General features: G+C 45.8%; 1 protein-coding gene across 2 annotated transcripts; it reads right to left on the bottom strand.

Annotated features, from left to right (window-relative positions):
• Window positions 1-60: 60 nt before the first annotated feature.
• LOC133111996 (CTD small phosphatase-like protein 2-A) lies at window positions 61-14,926 on the bottom strand. 2 transcript variants are annotated; one of them, XM_061222651.1, is made up of 13 exons: window positions 14,741-14,926; window positions 5,912-6,120; window positions 4,153-4,291; window positions 3,914-4,063; window positions 3,353-3,586; window positions 3,142-3,235; window positions 2,858-2,969; window positions 2,143-2,229; window positions 1,721-1,783; window positions 1,552-1,631; window positions 1,016-1,142; window positions 834-929; window positions 61-264 (listed from the first exon to the last, which is right to left on the bottom strand). In XM_061222651.1, the coding sequence occupies exons 2-13, from the start codon at window positions 6,095-6,097 to the stop codon at window positions 199-201; spliced, it is 1,434 nt and encodes a 477-aa protein (XP_061078635.1). In that variant the 5' UTR covers window positions 6,098-6,120; window positions 14,741-14,926; the 3' UTR covers window positions 61-198. The 2 variants fall into 2 exon arrangements, with proteins under 2 accessions (XP_061078635.1, XP_061078636.1); XM_061222652.1 differs by lacking the exons at window positions 5,912-6,120; window positions 14,741-14,926 and adding an exon at window positions 5,139-5,323.
• Between the last annotated feature and the right edge of the window lie 2,815 nt (window positions 14,927-17,741).

The raw sequence follows: 17,741 nt of genomic DNA, 5'->3' as shown, positions 1-17,741 counted from the left end.
TATGTGGGGCATTTAAAAAAAGGAAAATTGATCTAAAATTTCAACAGTGATGGCAATGTCTTTGTTGTAAATCCAAAGTTTAGAACGTGTTTTTTTTTTTGTTTGTTTGTTTGTTTGTTTGTTTATCTTTCGTTGAATTGTTCGTATTTATTTCCTTCGTTTTTCGTCCTCTGGGGCTGGAGGGCCGGGGGGCCGGGCTCAGTCTGGGGGCAGGAGGTCGTGCAGACGAAAGCGCTCCCTCACGTGTGGCCGAACGTCCTCATTCTGCAGGCGGGACGTCGGGGAGCAGAGACAGGACAGGTGTGAGAAAGACACCGGAGGATCAAGGCACGAGTATGCACATTACATCACATTAATGCCATTTGGCAGACGCTCTTATCCAGAGCGACATACAGTTGATTAGACTAAGCAGGAGACAAGCCCTTGCAATGCAGGGTTTAGGGCCTTTGCTCAAGGGCCCAATGGCTGTGCGGAGCTTGTTGGGATTCGAACCACCGACCTAGCGGGTCCAAGTCATGTACCTCATGTACCTTAACCACTACGCTACAGGCCGCCCAGTATGATCAGCCCATCCATGACTCTGACACATGACATGCCCAGAATCCCAGATGAAACAAGTGCAGGTGGCAATTAATATAAACCCAAACACAGCATACTAACTAGGGAAGCAAAAATGAAAGCAAACATTTCAATAAACTCAAATAAGTACAATTGTAATAAAGACATACACTTTCAATTGAGCCCTGATTACACTAGTGACCACTTTTGGGAGGCCAACTCAATCATGTCATGGAAAACTAGATCGTCAAGACAAAGAAAGGAAGTGTGCCTACCAGCTCCACAAGTTTCTCCAGGAAAGGAACCAACTTCAGGAGTTCGCTGTCATTCTTATCCATGAACCAGCTCTCAATGGGAATCCCGTTGGAGAGCTGTAGAGACACGTGGGGTAGAGTAGGATTAGAAGGAGAATGGATTCACTGACCAACTCATGACAAGCTGTGGTCACTGGGCTTACCTGATAGGCAAAGGCTTGTGGTGAATTGTCAATTATGATGGTCTTTGACAGATCCCTCCCAAGGATATTCAGGTCCTTGATGTAGTTTCCCTGCACACAAACGCAGTGCTCGCGAAATAACCTGTGTCTGCAACCACAGTGGGGTAGAAATAAAGAGAAATATCAAAGACCAAATTTCTGGAACAACTGAATTATACCTCAGACAAAACAGACCCTTTATCCTTTATACACCTAAATAAACTTCACAAGTACCATCCCCCATCCATATAAAATTCAGCCAGTAGTATATCAAATATATGTATATCATGGGAGAGAATTACTCCAGCTCACTGGCTAGATAAGCCAATCAAGCAGCACCTCATCATTACATTTAAATGATATTGAACCTGAACACTTGGGGTGCTGGTAAGCATAATGTTTTCAAGATTCCGTTTTTGTCCGTTTGGAGGGGAAACCACCGCATGACTGCAAGAAAAGACAGCCGAGAGACCAATGAAAAGTTAAAAAAAACAAACAAACAAAAAAACGCAACTGACCGAACCAACTGTTTCTTGGGATCGAGGATATTCAGCAACTTATCTGCATACACCTTCTTAGAAGCGGTGAAGAGAATGATCTGTGGGATGAACAAAATGGCAGGTTAACTCAGCCACACTCATCTTTAATAGTCCAAAACACACAAGAGGAATGCAGCAAACGCCATACCTCGTATATCTGAGACATCCGTTCCAGGAACTCTCTGAAGTACGGCCTCAACCGCACGTACACCTGGGGACAAGCAGAGACCAGTCACTGTGCCGTGCGTCTGGGGCTGGCTCTCTACAGTCCACATTCATTAGCAATCATAAGCAGCCTTCACACAAGGGGCATAATTGACAGCATAACCTACATAAAACTGCATTTCAATTCATATCAGGTTTTGGTTTTTTATAAGGCAATAAACACAATTAATGTTCCCAAAATCAAGGGCTTAGAACCAAGTGTCAACATTTTTAAATGTTGAAAGAGTCAATTACATGCAGTATTAAACTCCCACTCAGCCCCCAGACTGACAGCCCCCTGCGCCCTCTAGTGGCCGTCACACAGAAGGACTTGGTGAGAGAGAATCGGCGGGAACAAAGAAATACCTGGTATATGACATCTTGGAAGAGGACGGGGAAAGTAAGCGCTGCATCCTCCAGCTCGTTTAAGCTACAATGTACCAGCGTCTCATCCTGAAGGTGCAGGGAAACGGGATTAATCCATGTGACAAACATTAACCATTCAGCACAGCACACAACCAATCATTTCAATGTGCAGAAGAAATATTGAATTGACTTGTTTCAGGCCTCAGTCACAAGGTACACCACAAACTTTAACTTGAAAAACTGAATCTATGATTCATATTAATCTTTTATCGATATGGATTAGGGAATGGATAAGTAGGTGCTCTATAAAATGTGTATGAAACCTAACGGCATGCATTCTACCAGTGTAAAACAAGAGCACAGACCCTGTGAAACATAATGGGGGGAATGACTTCAGTATTAATGATGCAATTTGAAGAAATACTCATTTTTTCACCAAGTTTTTTTTACCCCGAAAGCGCAGTGAACACAGGCAGCTACCCACCATCAGAAAACCCAAATCGATTATGATTTTTCTAAATCAAAACTTTCAGCTTACACTCCGACATGCACAAATGTCAGACAAAACTAGTAGAAGCCTTCAAATAGCTGCAATGTGACCCTGTGGTTGCATGTGCCTGTAAATAAAAATAAATGTGGGGGGAGGTGTAAATCACGGTGTGGAGGTGCGGACAGCCGCGTGGGTGCGCCACAGGCCAGCTGCACCCTCACTCACCAGGTCTAGGACCAGGGAGAACTCTGGCGTGCTGCGGGTCTTCAAAGGAAGTGCTGGCTTGCGGGTTAGCTGCTCCTCTGTCAGGGGGGGCACGTGTTTGATGAAGAAGTACCTGCAGAGAGAGCGTTTGAGCGTTTAAACGCCGCAGGAGCCCTCTCTCAAACAGCCCAGTACAGCAGATACATAAATAAAAAAAATCTGTATTGGTTAAAATTCTTGTTTTGTTCTTTTATTGAGTAGTCAGTGCAAAGTGAAAAAGTAGCCCTCCTCCGCATGTTACTCACGGGTCAAACACCTCCCAGTCCTCCTCGTACGAGCCCTCTGCGGGCGACGCGGGCGGAGCCTCGGAGTAGCCCCCCTCGGGGGTGGAGCCGGGGGCTGCAAGGGACACAGCGGGGTCAGTGTGGGTACGCCGAACGGTAAGAAAAGGGAAACACAAAGAGGAACGGCTCTCAAACAGCAGTCCCTTCCGGTGGGAACTGCTCACAGACGCACCTGTGAGAGGGGGGAGGTCAGGGTCGGAAACGATCTCCCCTTCCTCGGGGACTGCCTCGGGAGGGGGCGGGGGCCGAGGGGCTGGGGCGGGGACGCTGGGATACAGGGGGACGCCCACACTCTCGGTGGAGGTGGCTGTGCAGGTGGGGGTCTCCTCCACCTGCTCCATGTCCAGCTGTTTGACGATCTCCTCCGCCTCCACGGCCTGGCCTGGGGAGTCCGAGCCAGACGTGCCTGTGTGTGTGTGTGTGTGTGTGTGTGTGTGTGTGTGTGTGTGTGTGTGTGTGTGTGTGTGTGTGTGTGTGTGTGTGGGGGGGGGGGGACACCGGCGCACAAGAACTGCTCTATGAACACATCATAACTCCTTACAATGTACGTTAAACAGACACATCGTGCAAAAATATACTTCATCCCCAAATCAAATCATCTGCAAGCTGAGCTTTGACAACAGGGCTTCTCTGTACAAACAGACACACAACCTTACTAACCACACAAACCCAAACTGGTCCTAGGATGAGCCGTTTCCTTTAAGGGGGAGGTAATGGGGGCAGGGGGGTTTACCGTTTTTGTTTGCTGGTGAGAAGAAGTTGAAGACGGGAGAGAAGATGGTGCCCAGCAGGGTGGTGCGGGGCGGGCTGGTGGCGGCGTCGGCCGTCTGCTCCAGCTTCCCGTTGGGCTTGGCCGGCTTGCTCGTGTCGTGGTTGGTGGCGTCTGCAGGAAGGGGAGCGTGAGGAGGGCGTGAGACCCGCTGAACTTCCCGTCGCACGCTAACACGTTCAGACCCGCGGGGCCACACTCACCCCCGTTGACGGGCCCTCTCCGTCGGACGCGGGGCATGGCCTTGTTGGGCAGGTCCCCGGTGTGTGGTGTGGAGGAAATGAGGTTGGCATCCAGGCTGCAGTCCATGCGGCTCCTCTTCGCCGGGTTCTCCTGCTCCACCTGAGGGATGAGTCCACAGTCCACACCCAAACCACAACGCATGAACACTGTATATATACTGATACACACAAAACGGATATACTGTAGTTCTGTGACGGGCATCAAGGGAAGACTATGGAAAACGTACTTATTTGTTAATTACATTAACACGTCCTCCTTTTAAAGGCGTTTCCTGCATGACTTCACTTAAATATTTTAGCGGTTACTAGCAGAGAACCCTCCGAAATGCACCTACTTCACGGTACAAAAATGGACAAGTTATCTCGCACAAAGGAAAACTGCAGGGAACAAGGTCAAAGCAGCATCAGCAGAGCAGTCAGAGGACAGGGAAACCCAGCGTTTCAGTCGTTAATGAATGGAAGAGCGGAGACGGCGAAAATCCAGGATCGCAGCCAGGCTTGAAACGACACGAAGACATGCACAGAATGGCGAGCTCAAACTTGGCATCAAGTCCAAGGTTTCTTCTTCAACTTTTGGAAAGCAGTGTGTACCAAATAAATAATTATGGGAGTTTTGCGGCTGGTAGTAATGTGGATGCGGAAATTCAGAAACTGGGTCTCATCTTGTGCTATTGTAGCAAAGCAGTAATCTGCATTGCGGTACTGTGGGTATTGATTTAAATTTAATCCCAAATCGTCTTCAGTTCATTAAAATTAAACACCCCCCCCCCCACCCCACCCAGCCAACATAATTTACATAAACTTGATCCAGCACCAATTACAGCATTGTTTAAATCCTGCTTGAACACGTAAGTAGTTTAATACTAGTAGTTAAATGGTTTCTAGTGTATACTTTGTACACATTGTTTGAATAGACCCAAGTCAGGAAAAAAATAATGAGTACTTGCATTCTTTTAGTCTTGAGCATCAAAAAGATGAAAATAAATGGAAGTTTTTTCCCCATTTAAAACTATGAAGACCAATCTTAAAGTCCGGACCAAGCAACCAAACCCCAAGGAGGATCCATTTTGTCAAACAAGCTCCACACTTGTTTCAGTGGACTCTACCTACTGTCATTACGCAACTATTCTAGAGCTGGGGCTATTCTTAGAACAGGGCTGAAGCCAGGCGAGCAGGAACATTCCTCATTACACTTCTGGGGGGAACATTATACCGGGTCCTGACAAACACCGAATTTACATCTTAAAACGTAATGGTTTCTAAATAAAGGTCTGTGGAACAGGGGGAGAAGTGGTGCTCCTATAACAAGCATATAAAATGCTAAACTTTGCACGGTACACAGTGCATTTTAAAAAATTAAAAGTGGCTGGAATGTGATGGTCAGTAAAGTTGGGAACTGCTATGGAAGGAACCTTTTCCTAAGGGCACCTTTATGTGTTATTTCCACTGCAGAATGACCGCGACAGTCAGTAAATTTGGGAACAGCTATGGACGGGACTCCACTGCAGAATGACCGTGACGGTCAGTAAATTTGGGAACAGCTATGGACGGGACTCCACTGCAGAATGACCGTGACGGTCAGTAAATTTGGGAACAGCTGTGGATAAGACTACTACAGAATGACTGTGACTGTCAGTAAAGTTGGGAACAGCTGTGGACGGGACTCCACTGCAGAATGACTGTGACGGTCAGTAAATTTGGGACCGCGTCCCAAGCACACCTTGACGGCGTTTCCTCTGATGAACTTCTTGATGGTGGAGAGCAGGCCCGTGTCGTTCTTCCTCATCTTGCCCCCGCCGGCGGGCACGCACTCCTCCACCTCCGAGTGCCTCCGCTTGGTCCGGGACGGGCGGGGCGCGTGGGCCGGGGTGGGCTGCTGAGACGCCTTACGCATTCTCAGCCTCATCGTGCCAGCCGTCACATGAAAGACTGGGGGAGACGGCAGGAGGGAGGGAGAGGAAGGAGAAAGAACAGTTGCACATTAAGACAAAAAAAGATTTAAATATTTTGCTTGCCAGGATATATTCACAGTACACCAACTCATCTGGAATAATAATTATCTAGTATTCAGGGCATTGGAAAAAGGTCAACAGGTTCTACCTAACGCCCAGCCTCCCTCTCCCCCACCCCAGGAAGGATAAATGAAGTCAAGTCAGAGCACTAGCTCTCCTCTGAATCGAAAGTGTGAGAAGTGTCCAGAACTGCGGCTGAAAACATCTGGTTGTGTTCAGGACACCATTTCCTCTGGAAGCACAGCAAGTCAGTGAGGCCGACACACAACAGGGGCTGCTCAAACCCATCCAGCCAAGCCCCCACCTTTTCATCAGTAACTACACATACACACACAGTACACACACACCAGGGCCACCCTATCCATCCCCACACAACACAACACAACAGCAGGCTGCCCAGGGCCACAAGTGAAGCTTCCTTTTAAAGTCTGCTCAGTGCTACAGGCTTGCATACAGGGTCCTGAGCTTGTGGATGGAGGCCAGGCTTAACCAAGGCTTAAACTCAGTGTACTGCTACAATAAAATTGACTAAATGCACCTTCAGTGTACAAAAACAGAAAAACAGGCGCAATTGTGGCCCCTGAGGAGGGGAGGGAAGGAAATGCAGTGTTTCTCAGTGCTATTCAGGGATGGAGGGGTAGCAATTTGCCAAAAAACATTCACCCTGCCTACAAAACTGGCTGTGGGACTTCAGACTTCCATCTTCGCCATCCTGTTTGCAAGTCAACAACATAACACACACAAAAAATCCATAAAGATGTAAAGAAATCAACAATACAACACTTAAGATATTATGCAAATGTGACCTTGAACAGTGCAAGATAAACACACTTAAAATGTGTACTTGTATTTTGATATTTTCTGTAGACGATCCTATTAGGGTTGTTCAGACCACATAAACAGCAGTTGCTTAGCCGCTACACCTCCCATTGACCTGGCACCATAATGTCAACCCCTGACTCATAAGGCATCCAACTACTGTAGAAGCAAAGTACAATAATAAAAACATGGCCATTCATTAAATTAACCTTTTATGCCTAGCCTTCTACAGCATTAAACACCTCTAGCAATAGTGCAACACTTTCTAAACGATTTCTTGTTTCAGAAGTCTGCAAAGCCAGGATATTTGACAGAGCAATTGAATTTGTTTATTTTTTGAATCAGCCCATAGAATGTTAAAATGTAGCGCGAGAAGTTCACCCATTTCTAGACTGCTGTAGTGGCAGAGACTCTCGGGGAAAAATTCCTTAAAGTAACCACAGCTCTCCAGTGAACCCACCAACCCCCTGCCCTCACTTCCTTTCATCGTTCAGCGCAGCTTACGCAACAACGCCAGCCGAAATGTGTTCAGACATGTCCGGGACCTGTCAGGCCAACAGCCAGAAAAAAAACCCTACTGTAACTCGCAACGCACATGCAACTACAAAAAAAACAAAAAAACAAAACCCTACTGTAACTCGCAACGCACATGCAACTACAAAAAACAAAACCCTACTGTAACTCTCAAAGCACAAGCAACTTCGAAAAAACCCTACTGTAACTCAAAGCATATGCAACTACGAAAAAAACCACTGTAACTCGCAACGCACATGCAACTTCGAAAAAATCCTACTGTAACTCTCAAAGCTTGTGCAGCTTTGAAAAAACGCTACTGTAACTCTCAAAGCTCATGCAGCTTTGAAAAAACCCTACTGTAACTCTAAAAAGGCATGCAGCTTTGGCTCGGGACAAAATTCATTTTCTTTTTAACTGGGGATGGAAGGTTTATCCACCATAATGTAAACACACTGTGTTCCGAACACCAAGTTAGCTCATCATGTTCCGAACAGTGCAACTTTCATGACTAATAACTAAAAAATTACTTCCAGATCAGCTTTGGTTTCTGCATGTGTGTAAAGTCTAATTCCTTCCGTTTTTATAAAACCTTACAAAACTGCAAGACACTTATGGCTACATGCCAGTCCAATGCCCCCCAACCCACCCCCAAATCCATAAATGCACGCATCTGACAATTTTCAGGAAATTTCACGTTTCTGGAAGCAGCTCGTCATATGGAAATAATTAAAGCAGAAAGTTCCATATACACAGCATTTGCTACAATGTCGTATATTCTCAAACGACAAAAAATACACCTTCCTCCTTTCAGATTAAGTCTGTGGTTAAGCGGTCTTTGTAAATATGAAGGCAGCGTCCTCCAGACTACATGACCAAACTGCATGGTAAACAAACCACCACACTGTGTATTTGCAGGGCGGACCAGTGGCCAACAGTGCCAAAACAATCTAAAATAAACACGCAATGCAAGGTGCTTCAGCGCATTCCCGAAGACAAGCGTGACTTTTACACAGCAGCGTCTAAAGCTTCACAGCCACCTACCCACTCTTTAAAAATCCACACTGACAGACAGCCCTGAACACCAGGAACTTCTGCTTCATGTTAGACATTTTACAGGATTATGTAGGACAGCTCCCAGTTCACGGGCTGTGCAGGAGCACTACACTGAGAGATGAAGGATGCTGTTAACACTCTTGAACAGAATGATAGCACTCTTTCAACTCCTTCATCTTTTTAAAAAGAGAAACATTACAACGTCATATTCCCCAACTTGCCGAAGAACCACAACTGAAGTAAAACTGTGGTGAGATCTCAGTCAAATAGTTTTCCCCTGTAAAAACACAAATTAGGCTGTAATGCCAAAGGGAAAAAGAGTCCAATAACAAGGCTGGTCTGAGTAAGTTAACAGAAAGCCTACCAGTTCCCCAGGCCATGGTCATGGACACCAGTCCCAGACTCCGCTGACGCTTATGAACTCACTCACCCTGACTAGCCTGTACTGCAGCAGCTCAGACCAGACACCATTCACTGATGATCTAAACACAACGGCAAACGCAGAGGAAGGCATCGGTTCCACCAAAACCAACACAAGCAACATTCACAACATTTCATAACGGCTTTGAAAACTCCAGGTGACCAAATGTTTAGATTATAAAGTCAGAGCACTGAAGAGACACGGTTTGACATTAAACTTTGATAGAATGATTCATGGGGAACAGAATGACATGAATGAGGCGCATGCGTTAGCGTTAGCAGAGACAGCGGTCTGCCGCATACGCTACGCGCTCCTGCCACGCAGTACCGCGCACGCTGGAGACTGCGCTACGCAGTATTGAGCCTGTTTCTCTCAGCACTGGCGTCTCAGCCATGCAGTACCGGGGTGTCAGTACAAGTGCAAACAACCACCCCAGCCGTAGCGCAAATCTGGCCCACGGGCCAAACACAGACCTGCAGCCCTGCGGACCTGGCAGCCCTGCAGCTGAGTGCAGCGGACCTGGCAGCCGCAGCGGACCTGGCAGCCCTGCAGCAGAGGCTGAGAGAGGGCCAGAGGAAGGGGAGAGAGGCAGGCAGCAGCAGGGGCTGAGAGAGGGCCAGAGGAAGGGGAGAGAGGCAGGCAGCAGCAGGGGCTGAGAGAGGGCCAGAGGAAGGGGAGAGAGGCAGGCGTCAGGGGCTGAGAGAGGGCAGGAGGAAGGGAAGAGAGGCAGGTGGCAGCAGGGGCTGAGAGAGGGCCAGAGGAAGGGAAGAGAGGCAGGCAGGGGCTGAGAGAGGGCCAGAGGAAGGGAAGAGAGGCAGGCAGGGGCTGAGAGAGGGCCAGAGGAAGGGAAGAGAGGCAGGTGGCAGCAGGGGCTGAGAGAGGGCCAGAGGAAGGGAAGAGAGGCAGGCAGGGGCTGAGAGAGGGCCAGAGGAAGGGGAGAGAGGCAGGCGGCAGCAGCTCCACCGCTCTCCCGGCTCGTTTTTAACAGCACAAAGCATGACTCATCCCCCTGCTCCCGACACGCACAGGCACACGCACGCAGTCACATACTCTCCAACCTTTTGGTACCAGGACAATTCGTTGGTGCATTTCTTTTTCACAACTGACAGAGGAGACAGTCGTTCCTGTTAACTCCATCACTTGACTTATTTTCCCTCAATTACCATCGGCTTCTAGGTGCGTACTAAGGAAAAAAGAACATTCCTCCCCCCCCCCCCCCCCCCCCATCAGGCACTCTGGCGTCACACGCCTCTTCATCCTGCACACAAAACAGGCACCCCAGACACCCCCCTAGGGATCAGCAGCATAAGGTATCATAACTCAGAGGGAAGGAGAGGTGTCCTGAAATCCCCTCTCTGGAAAGAGGCACACAGCAGCGGCTGCGTGGAGCGGGGGACCGAGGCACAGCGCAGAGGTGACAAACCAAACAGAAGAGCCCACAACTACGTGTGTACATTTTCCATGGGGGAGGGCCAGGGGTTTCTCGTGAGGACACGACAATGCAAGACGAAGGCCCGCAGGCCGGCCAGAGAACACATTTCATTTATTAAAGCCTCCATTATTCAATCACTTAACTAATACACAGCCTGGGCATCATCGTGGCTAAACAACACTAACCTGGGGGGGTGGGGGGGTGGGTGAGTGTTGCCTCTATACCACAGTCCTGTAGGTTAAGACTCAATGTGTCTGTAGAGTTTGTCAGTGACGTGCTTGTTAAACCTTACAGTTTGGTGTGCAAACCGTGCTTGGGACCCATTCAAATGCAGGACAGTGAAAACCGCTTTGGGAGTGTGTCTGGAGGGGGCAGTATGGATCACTGCGTGATTCCCACCGAAGGCTTTCCTCTCGCACATGTGAATACTTCGTTGACACCAAATAAACGGACATAAGGCTGTCTTGGATAAACTGTACTGAGGTCATTCTTCATGGCTCAGAGGGTCGTTCAATGAAATTTCACAGAAATAAATTATTACAGATGTGAGTGGCTTTAAACAGCCTAGGGAAGGTTGCTTTCTATAAAGTAAACCAATTCATTTGGTTATTAGAATAGAATAGTGTTCAGTTGCAAAATGTGCATTTGCACTTGAAGCCGATTTTTTTATATACACCTATTCTTACAGGCAACAGGCAATTTATTTAGCATATTTTATTGCTTTCTTAAATCTGCTATTACGTTATTACAGTAAGGGAAAAAAATATATGAGTAGACATGTGAAGGCAACATATTCAATCAATTACACAGCCCGCTTAAGTGTATGCGAGTTGCTTAATTCTACAGTCTTAATGAGATTTTTCATTGTAAGCAGCTGATCACATTAAAATATTAACACTAACTGTTGACAGATGCACTCAACATGCAGCATAACAACAGCTGTCCAGTGCCCATGTCTCACACACTGCTATGCATTTAATGACACACGCCAATTTAAAATGACTTAGTGTGAATGGTTGAAAAAGGCGGAACGCTGAACCGCACCAGTGCAAAGCACCAGTCAGCTTTTGAGAAACTGCGTGCATGAGAGAGTGGCGTGTAGTGGCAGCACCACGCTGTGACTGATTAACTGGCAGCGGCTCGGCCGGGGCTAAATTTCCGAACTGGACCCACACCCGACCGCACTCTCTTCCGAGCCGTACCGCAGACAGAGGGATGAAGGGAGCGAAGTGACGTCCTCGTGTAAGCGATCCATCACGGCGGTTTTTCCAAGCCTCAGATGTTCTCACTGCAGTTAGCGCCCTCCCTCCGCAAGCCCTGCCTGTCAGCCAATACGCCACAGCCGCGCCACCTGTTAAACGGGGCTGATCCCGCTTGTCACTCCAGCGCGGGCGGGCGAGAGCTGCTCGGCCCTCCAGAGGTACGGAGCAGGAGCGGAGCGCTGCCTTTCGAGTTGGGGAAAGGCACCGTGACGAGAGCGCAGCTGCAAAAGCTGCTGCAAACCACCTTCGGGTTTACAGTATTTATCAACAGGACAAGTGAGAATGAAGCGACCTCCCTTTGACTATTATTTTACAGCTCCGTTCCATTATCATGTTAAAAACTTAACAGATTAATATCATGTTAATATTAGGATCAACATTTGCTGTCAGATAACAACGGTGGGTGTGTGTGTTTTGCAGTCATGTGTAAAACTTGTTAATTCTAGTATCAACATTAGCTGTCAGATGACTGCAAAACACACACACACACACACACACACACACACACACACACACACACTTGCAGCAGGTCTACAGAAGGGAGACAATGCTGAATATAGTAGATTCACCATTGAGAATAGTACAAAATCTACAAAAAGGTGCATAACAGGCTGCGCGTATGTTGTATGTTCATATTAGTACGCTGCTAAATAAACAAAACATATGGTGCCAATTAAAGGAGCTGCCAAAAAAAACATCACTTATCTTACTACCATAACTCAAATAATCAAAGGCCCACAAGCTCTGAAATTCCAAGGCATAATCAGACAGGTTGCAAACACCACAGGTATTATAAAAAAAAAAAAACACTGTGCCAGTAGCACATAAGGCTAGAGTCACCCAAATGACTTGTTAATAAAAAGTTTGGGGTAGACAATTAAGAGTGAAGAATTCCAAAATGCTTATATTTGCATGAGAATATACATTAAGTGAGCACTTTATTACATATTTATTAGACTTGTTTTTCAGACTTCTACTGCTGTAGCCAATTCACTTAGAGTTATGATGCATTGTGTGTTAAGAGATGCTCTTCTGCATACCACTGTTGTAATGTGCGGGCATTTGCGTTACTGTCACCTTCCTATCAGCTTTGACCAGTCTGGCCACTCTCCCCTGACGTCTCTCATAAACAAGGCGTTTTGGTCCGCAGAACTGCTGCTCACTGGATTTTTTTGTTTTTGCACCATTCTTTGCAAACTTGAGACTAGTGTGCGTGAAAATCCAAGGAGATGAGCGGTTTCTGAGATACTCAAACAACACTGCCTGCCACCAAGAATCATTCCAGTCAAAGTCACTAACCAGTATATCTAATTTTTCCCCCCATTCGGATATTTGATGTGAACTGAAGCTCCTGACCAGTATCTAAATGAGTGTATGCATTGCACTGCTGCCACACAATTGGCTGATTAGATTATCACGCCTAGTTATTCATGCAATTAAGTCAAAATGTAAAAAGTAAAAAGCACTAAAGTGCTCGGTGAGTGTACAAGAAAGCGTGAACACTAACCAGTGGCACAATGAAGACCAACAATGTTATTAATCCTAATTAAGTTAGCTTATTGGCTTTTCAATGGACTTTTACAAAGATGTGTATGAAAAACGTATTGACCTGCTGTTCTTCAATAAACCAATTACTTTTTCTGTTCATCGCAAAAATAATTGAAAAAGTGACATTAAGGTACAAAATTCTTTATAGTATTACAATCACTATTACGTTTTCTAACAGCAATTCTGACAGGCATTGAAAAATGCCAACGTTGACGTTAGTTTACGATAGAGCTAAAACCGTTTGTTTGCCTTCACGTGACTCTACAAGCCACCAGCTACAACAACTTCTTACGTTAAATTCTGCCACTAGATTTTAGCACCGATTTCAAACCGAGAACTAAAGTTAAGAGACTGGCTAACTATTTTTGCGAATATAGCAAGCTGCCAAGCTAACGGTTAGACTAACGTTAGCTAGGTAGCTAACTTAGCTGGCTATATCTTGGAACTCCAGGCATGCAGAGACGAGCTGTAAGCTACAGGAACGCCCCCCACCCCATTAAAAGCAGAAAGAACGAAAACCGCTGCTAATTAGCAAGTTGGCTAGCTAGCGAAATATTGTTATAAATCAAACTAGCGGACTGAAAAACGTAACGTTATACACATTTGCATGCAACACATTTAACGATGCACAATGTGATAAAAAGAGCCTCGTATCTGAGTCCTAGCTAGTAGGCATATCAGATATTAGTGTTAGCTCGCTAAAAAGCTGGTTAGCTAGTTAACGTTAGCAGTGTCTATCTGGCTTGTTTGTTTACGCAGAATGAAACTGGATTCGAACCATAGACGAAGCAAGCGGGAAAGAAGGGAAATTCGGCATACTTTCGGACTCTCGCCCGGGGCAGGCGATGAAGTAGCAGGCCATGGCCTAAAAACCGCTCAAATTTCTCAAACCATACGTTACACAGGTAACGTTATTTATTCAACATGTGTATCCACACACCCGACAGAAGAAAAATGTAACAAAACGTTAGATATGCATTACTGGTTTGAAATCGGAGCGATTGCCACTAAAACACAAGCTTAATCCCAGGTAAATTAGCTAGCTGACTAGCTTCCTAGCAAACATGTTTATTTAGCTAGCTAGCTAGTAGTAGCCAACACATACAATCTTGGCTAGTACCTAGCCAGCTAATTGAAGGAAGCTGATTGATTGCATTAGAGCATAGTGCCATAGCTAGCGCCAAGCAGTAGCTTGCTAACATTAGCTACTTCAAAAAAGCATTGTCTGATTTTTTCCTGCTGCAGAACAGCATGTTCCCGAGCTAATGAACCCTGGAGGAAATCGATGTTTTGCTAGCGAACTACCGTTACAACAGGGCAAAAGCTCCTAATACTAGTCTGTGGTGGTTAGCTGGCCAGCGATATGTGCCCTAGCGATTGGAGTAGCTAGCTACTACTTACTGGCTTGTCGCTACCCAGCAAAATATTCATACGACACTCACATTCCCTTATACCTAAAGTCGCGATAACTGCCGAGATGACTTACTTGCCACAGACTGCAGTATCTCCTCGCTGAGGTGGCTGAGATTGCCTGGCTGTTGATAGCCACGGCGGGGGGCGGCCGCTGGTCTTTAGCCGTCTCTAGACTAGCTGGCTGTATTCAGAGACCGTCAGTGCGCTCTTGCGCTGCTCCTCCAGACGCCATTTCCCGCCTCCTTACCGACACTCTCAATGGCAGAGACCCGGATGACCGGATCATTGGCGCATGCGCAGGTCAACTCCCATCCTACACCACCACCCCCCTACTACCCATTTCGTGTTTTTACCAAGACAATGCAAGGTACACTATATTGATATTTTGAGTGGCAGGGCGGATTTGAGCAGCGCTGATAGCTCACAGTGTCATATGTTTTTAATAGATATCACAGTTTAAAACTGATTTATTAGATTAACCATGGATGTATATCATCAAAAGATGATGCATGGCGTTGAATTACAGATTTCTCTATTTTAATTGCAAATATATGGGCACTGAATTAGAACATTTGCATTCATGATTCGAGATGCAGCCTTCGTTGCTTAACTGGATTTGCTACATGTCTCAGCACAGAATATTGGATCGTACTTATTCAATGGAATGCATTTGTAATCGAACACATTGTCATAGTTCAATATGAATGTATTTGTAACCTGAGTCACCATTTGACCTAGATCACAAGAATTGGTGACTAAATTATTTAATTCTTGTAGATCATCTTAAATCAAGCTAGATGCCGAAATTCTCTTACAGTTTTTATTGCTACCATTTAGTTTGACTGGCCAGTTTGTATGCCCAAATATTCTCAAATTTCTATAAACAAAATTCGACGACATTGCTGACAACTACCACTAAATGATAACATAATTGCATGCATGTTAAACGTGCAATGTCGTTTAGATGAAAAAGGGACAGTGGAGAAATGGAACAAGTAGTGTTTTTCACTGTGTTAATCTTTGAAGAGAGCAAAGAAGGCAATATTGCGCTGTGTTCTTCCTTTAACTTTAATACAGTAGCCCAGTGTTGAAAGTAACCATTATCTTTTTTATTATCATGTTTTTCAGAATATTAGATTTATGCCATATTGTTAGAAACACATTCAAATGGCATACGACATAGTATAGAAACATAATCCACTGGCGTTCGTTCCACGCCTCCACCCCATTTTTAAATCGGGATTGAGTCATTTAGTCATTGGACTCATGGATACGATTAATTACTTTACATTTGCAATTTTAACATGAAACGAAATGAACATCCAACAGAGCTTCGCTTGCACGCGACATAGCAGGCACAGAAGTGACGCCTGCACAACAAAATGAATTGAGTTTGGAAAGAGGGAACCATCGCGGTTGTCATGGCAATGTAGCCTATTGCCGTGAAAGATGTAATTGGTGGCGTTGGGACTCAGTGCTCAGAACCTCTACGTGCAGCAGACGTACATTCAATCCGTTTTAATTGTCGAGTTAAAACAGGAGATCGAAAGACACCCTTCAATGATGTTGGACAAGCGGAATTATTGGGCACTCCGCTTTAACTTTTTTTCCAAGCAAGTAGAGATAGCCTAATGGATGGACATGATATACCATGATAAACAGACACCAGTACGGCAAATTCCTATTGGCGGACAGTAAATCTGTCACATTATAGAGATGGACAGCACTCTCCACTGAAAATAAATGCATAAATGCTGAAAACTTGTTTCAGCAGTTGCGGAATCTCTTCCTAGTGTACAGTCGTCTCATGTCATGTGTGAACATCAGCAACCTCTAACTTTAATTACAGCGCAACAGACCTGCTGACTTCCTTTCAGTTTCACTATACAGCTACATGCAGCATGTTTTATTTAGAAAAGTTCTGAAAACTTAAATGTCTTGTTTGATCCATTTTTCAAAAGGTTTGCTAGTGTGTAGCCTAAAGTATTTAACAGTAGCCTAGTTTTGTTAGAAGACTAAAAAGACTGATATCCCAGTCGATCTAATGAAATCAGGTAGGCTGCAGCTTCAATCACAAACACAATTACATGTTCAGACTGTCCCTCCCACATTGCAGTTAATTTTTACATTATATTTTAGTCATTTAGCAGACACTTTTAATCTAAAACGACTTACAAGTGCTTCAGCAATTTACAAACATCAAATCCATAAATAAGCAAATGAATGTACAGCTCGACCACCTGGTGCTCGTAAAGAGGGTACAACCAGAGGCAACCAGAGCTGACAACCCGGAGTGGTCTTGTTGGGGTACAGGGAGCAATTCAAGTTTGGATGTAGAGTGGGGTAGTCCCCTTGGCAGCCTGGAATGCCTTGAAGCAGATGTGTGCAGTAATAGGCAGCCAGTGGAGGGCAATGAGGAGTGTGGTGACATGAGCCTGTGGGACTCCAGTTCGTAGGAGGCGTGGGAGACTGAGCCCCTCCATGTCACCTGGTAGAAACGACCAGAGAGGTAGGAAGCTAACCATGTGAGTGCAGAACATGCGACACCCATCCCAGTTAGCGATGAGAGCAGAATCTCATGGTTGACTGCATTGAAGGAGGCCAACAGGTCGAGGAAGATGAGGACAATGGAGAGGGATTTGGCTTGAGCAGAGTGGAGTACCTCAGTAGCCACGTGTAGGGCGGTCTCAGTGGAGTGGCCAGACTGTTTGGGATCGTGAAGATTGTTCTGGAGGAGATAAGTTGACAGTTGGGAGCAGACAGCAATGTCCAGAGTTTTAGGTAAAAAAGGCAGAAGGGAAACAAGCCGGTAGTTGTTCGGAGCATAGGGGTCAAAAGTAGGTTTTTTGAGAAGAGGAGTGACTCTAGACCTCTTAAGGGTAGAGGGCATAGTGCCAGAAGAAAAGGGAAGTGTTAATTAGAGAGGAGAGAAAGGGAGAATTAGAGATGGATTGCAGAAGGGGAGAGGGGATGGGGTGAAGAGGACAGTTCACCAGGGACATGCATGAAACAAATACAATGTAAACTGCATACACCTTCTGCAGTAAATGCGTCTATTGCAAAGGGCTACAGCT

The sequence above is a fragment of the Conger conger genome, chromosome 15, assembly GCF_963514075.1.
Source record: "Conger conger chromosome 15, fConCon1.1, whole genome shotgun sequence".
Classification (NCBI taxonomy): domain Eukaryota; kingdom Metazoa; phylum Chordata; class Actinopteri; order Anguilliformes; family Congridae; genus Conger; species Conger conger.
This window is presented reverse-complemented; position numbering and strand designations above follow the sequence as displayed.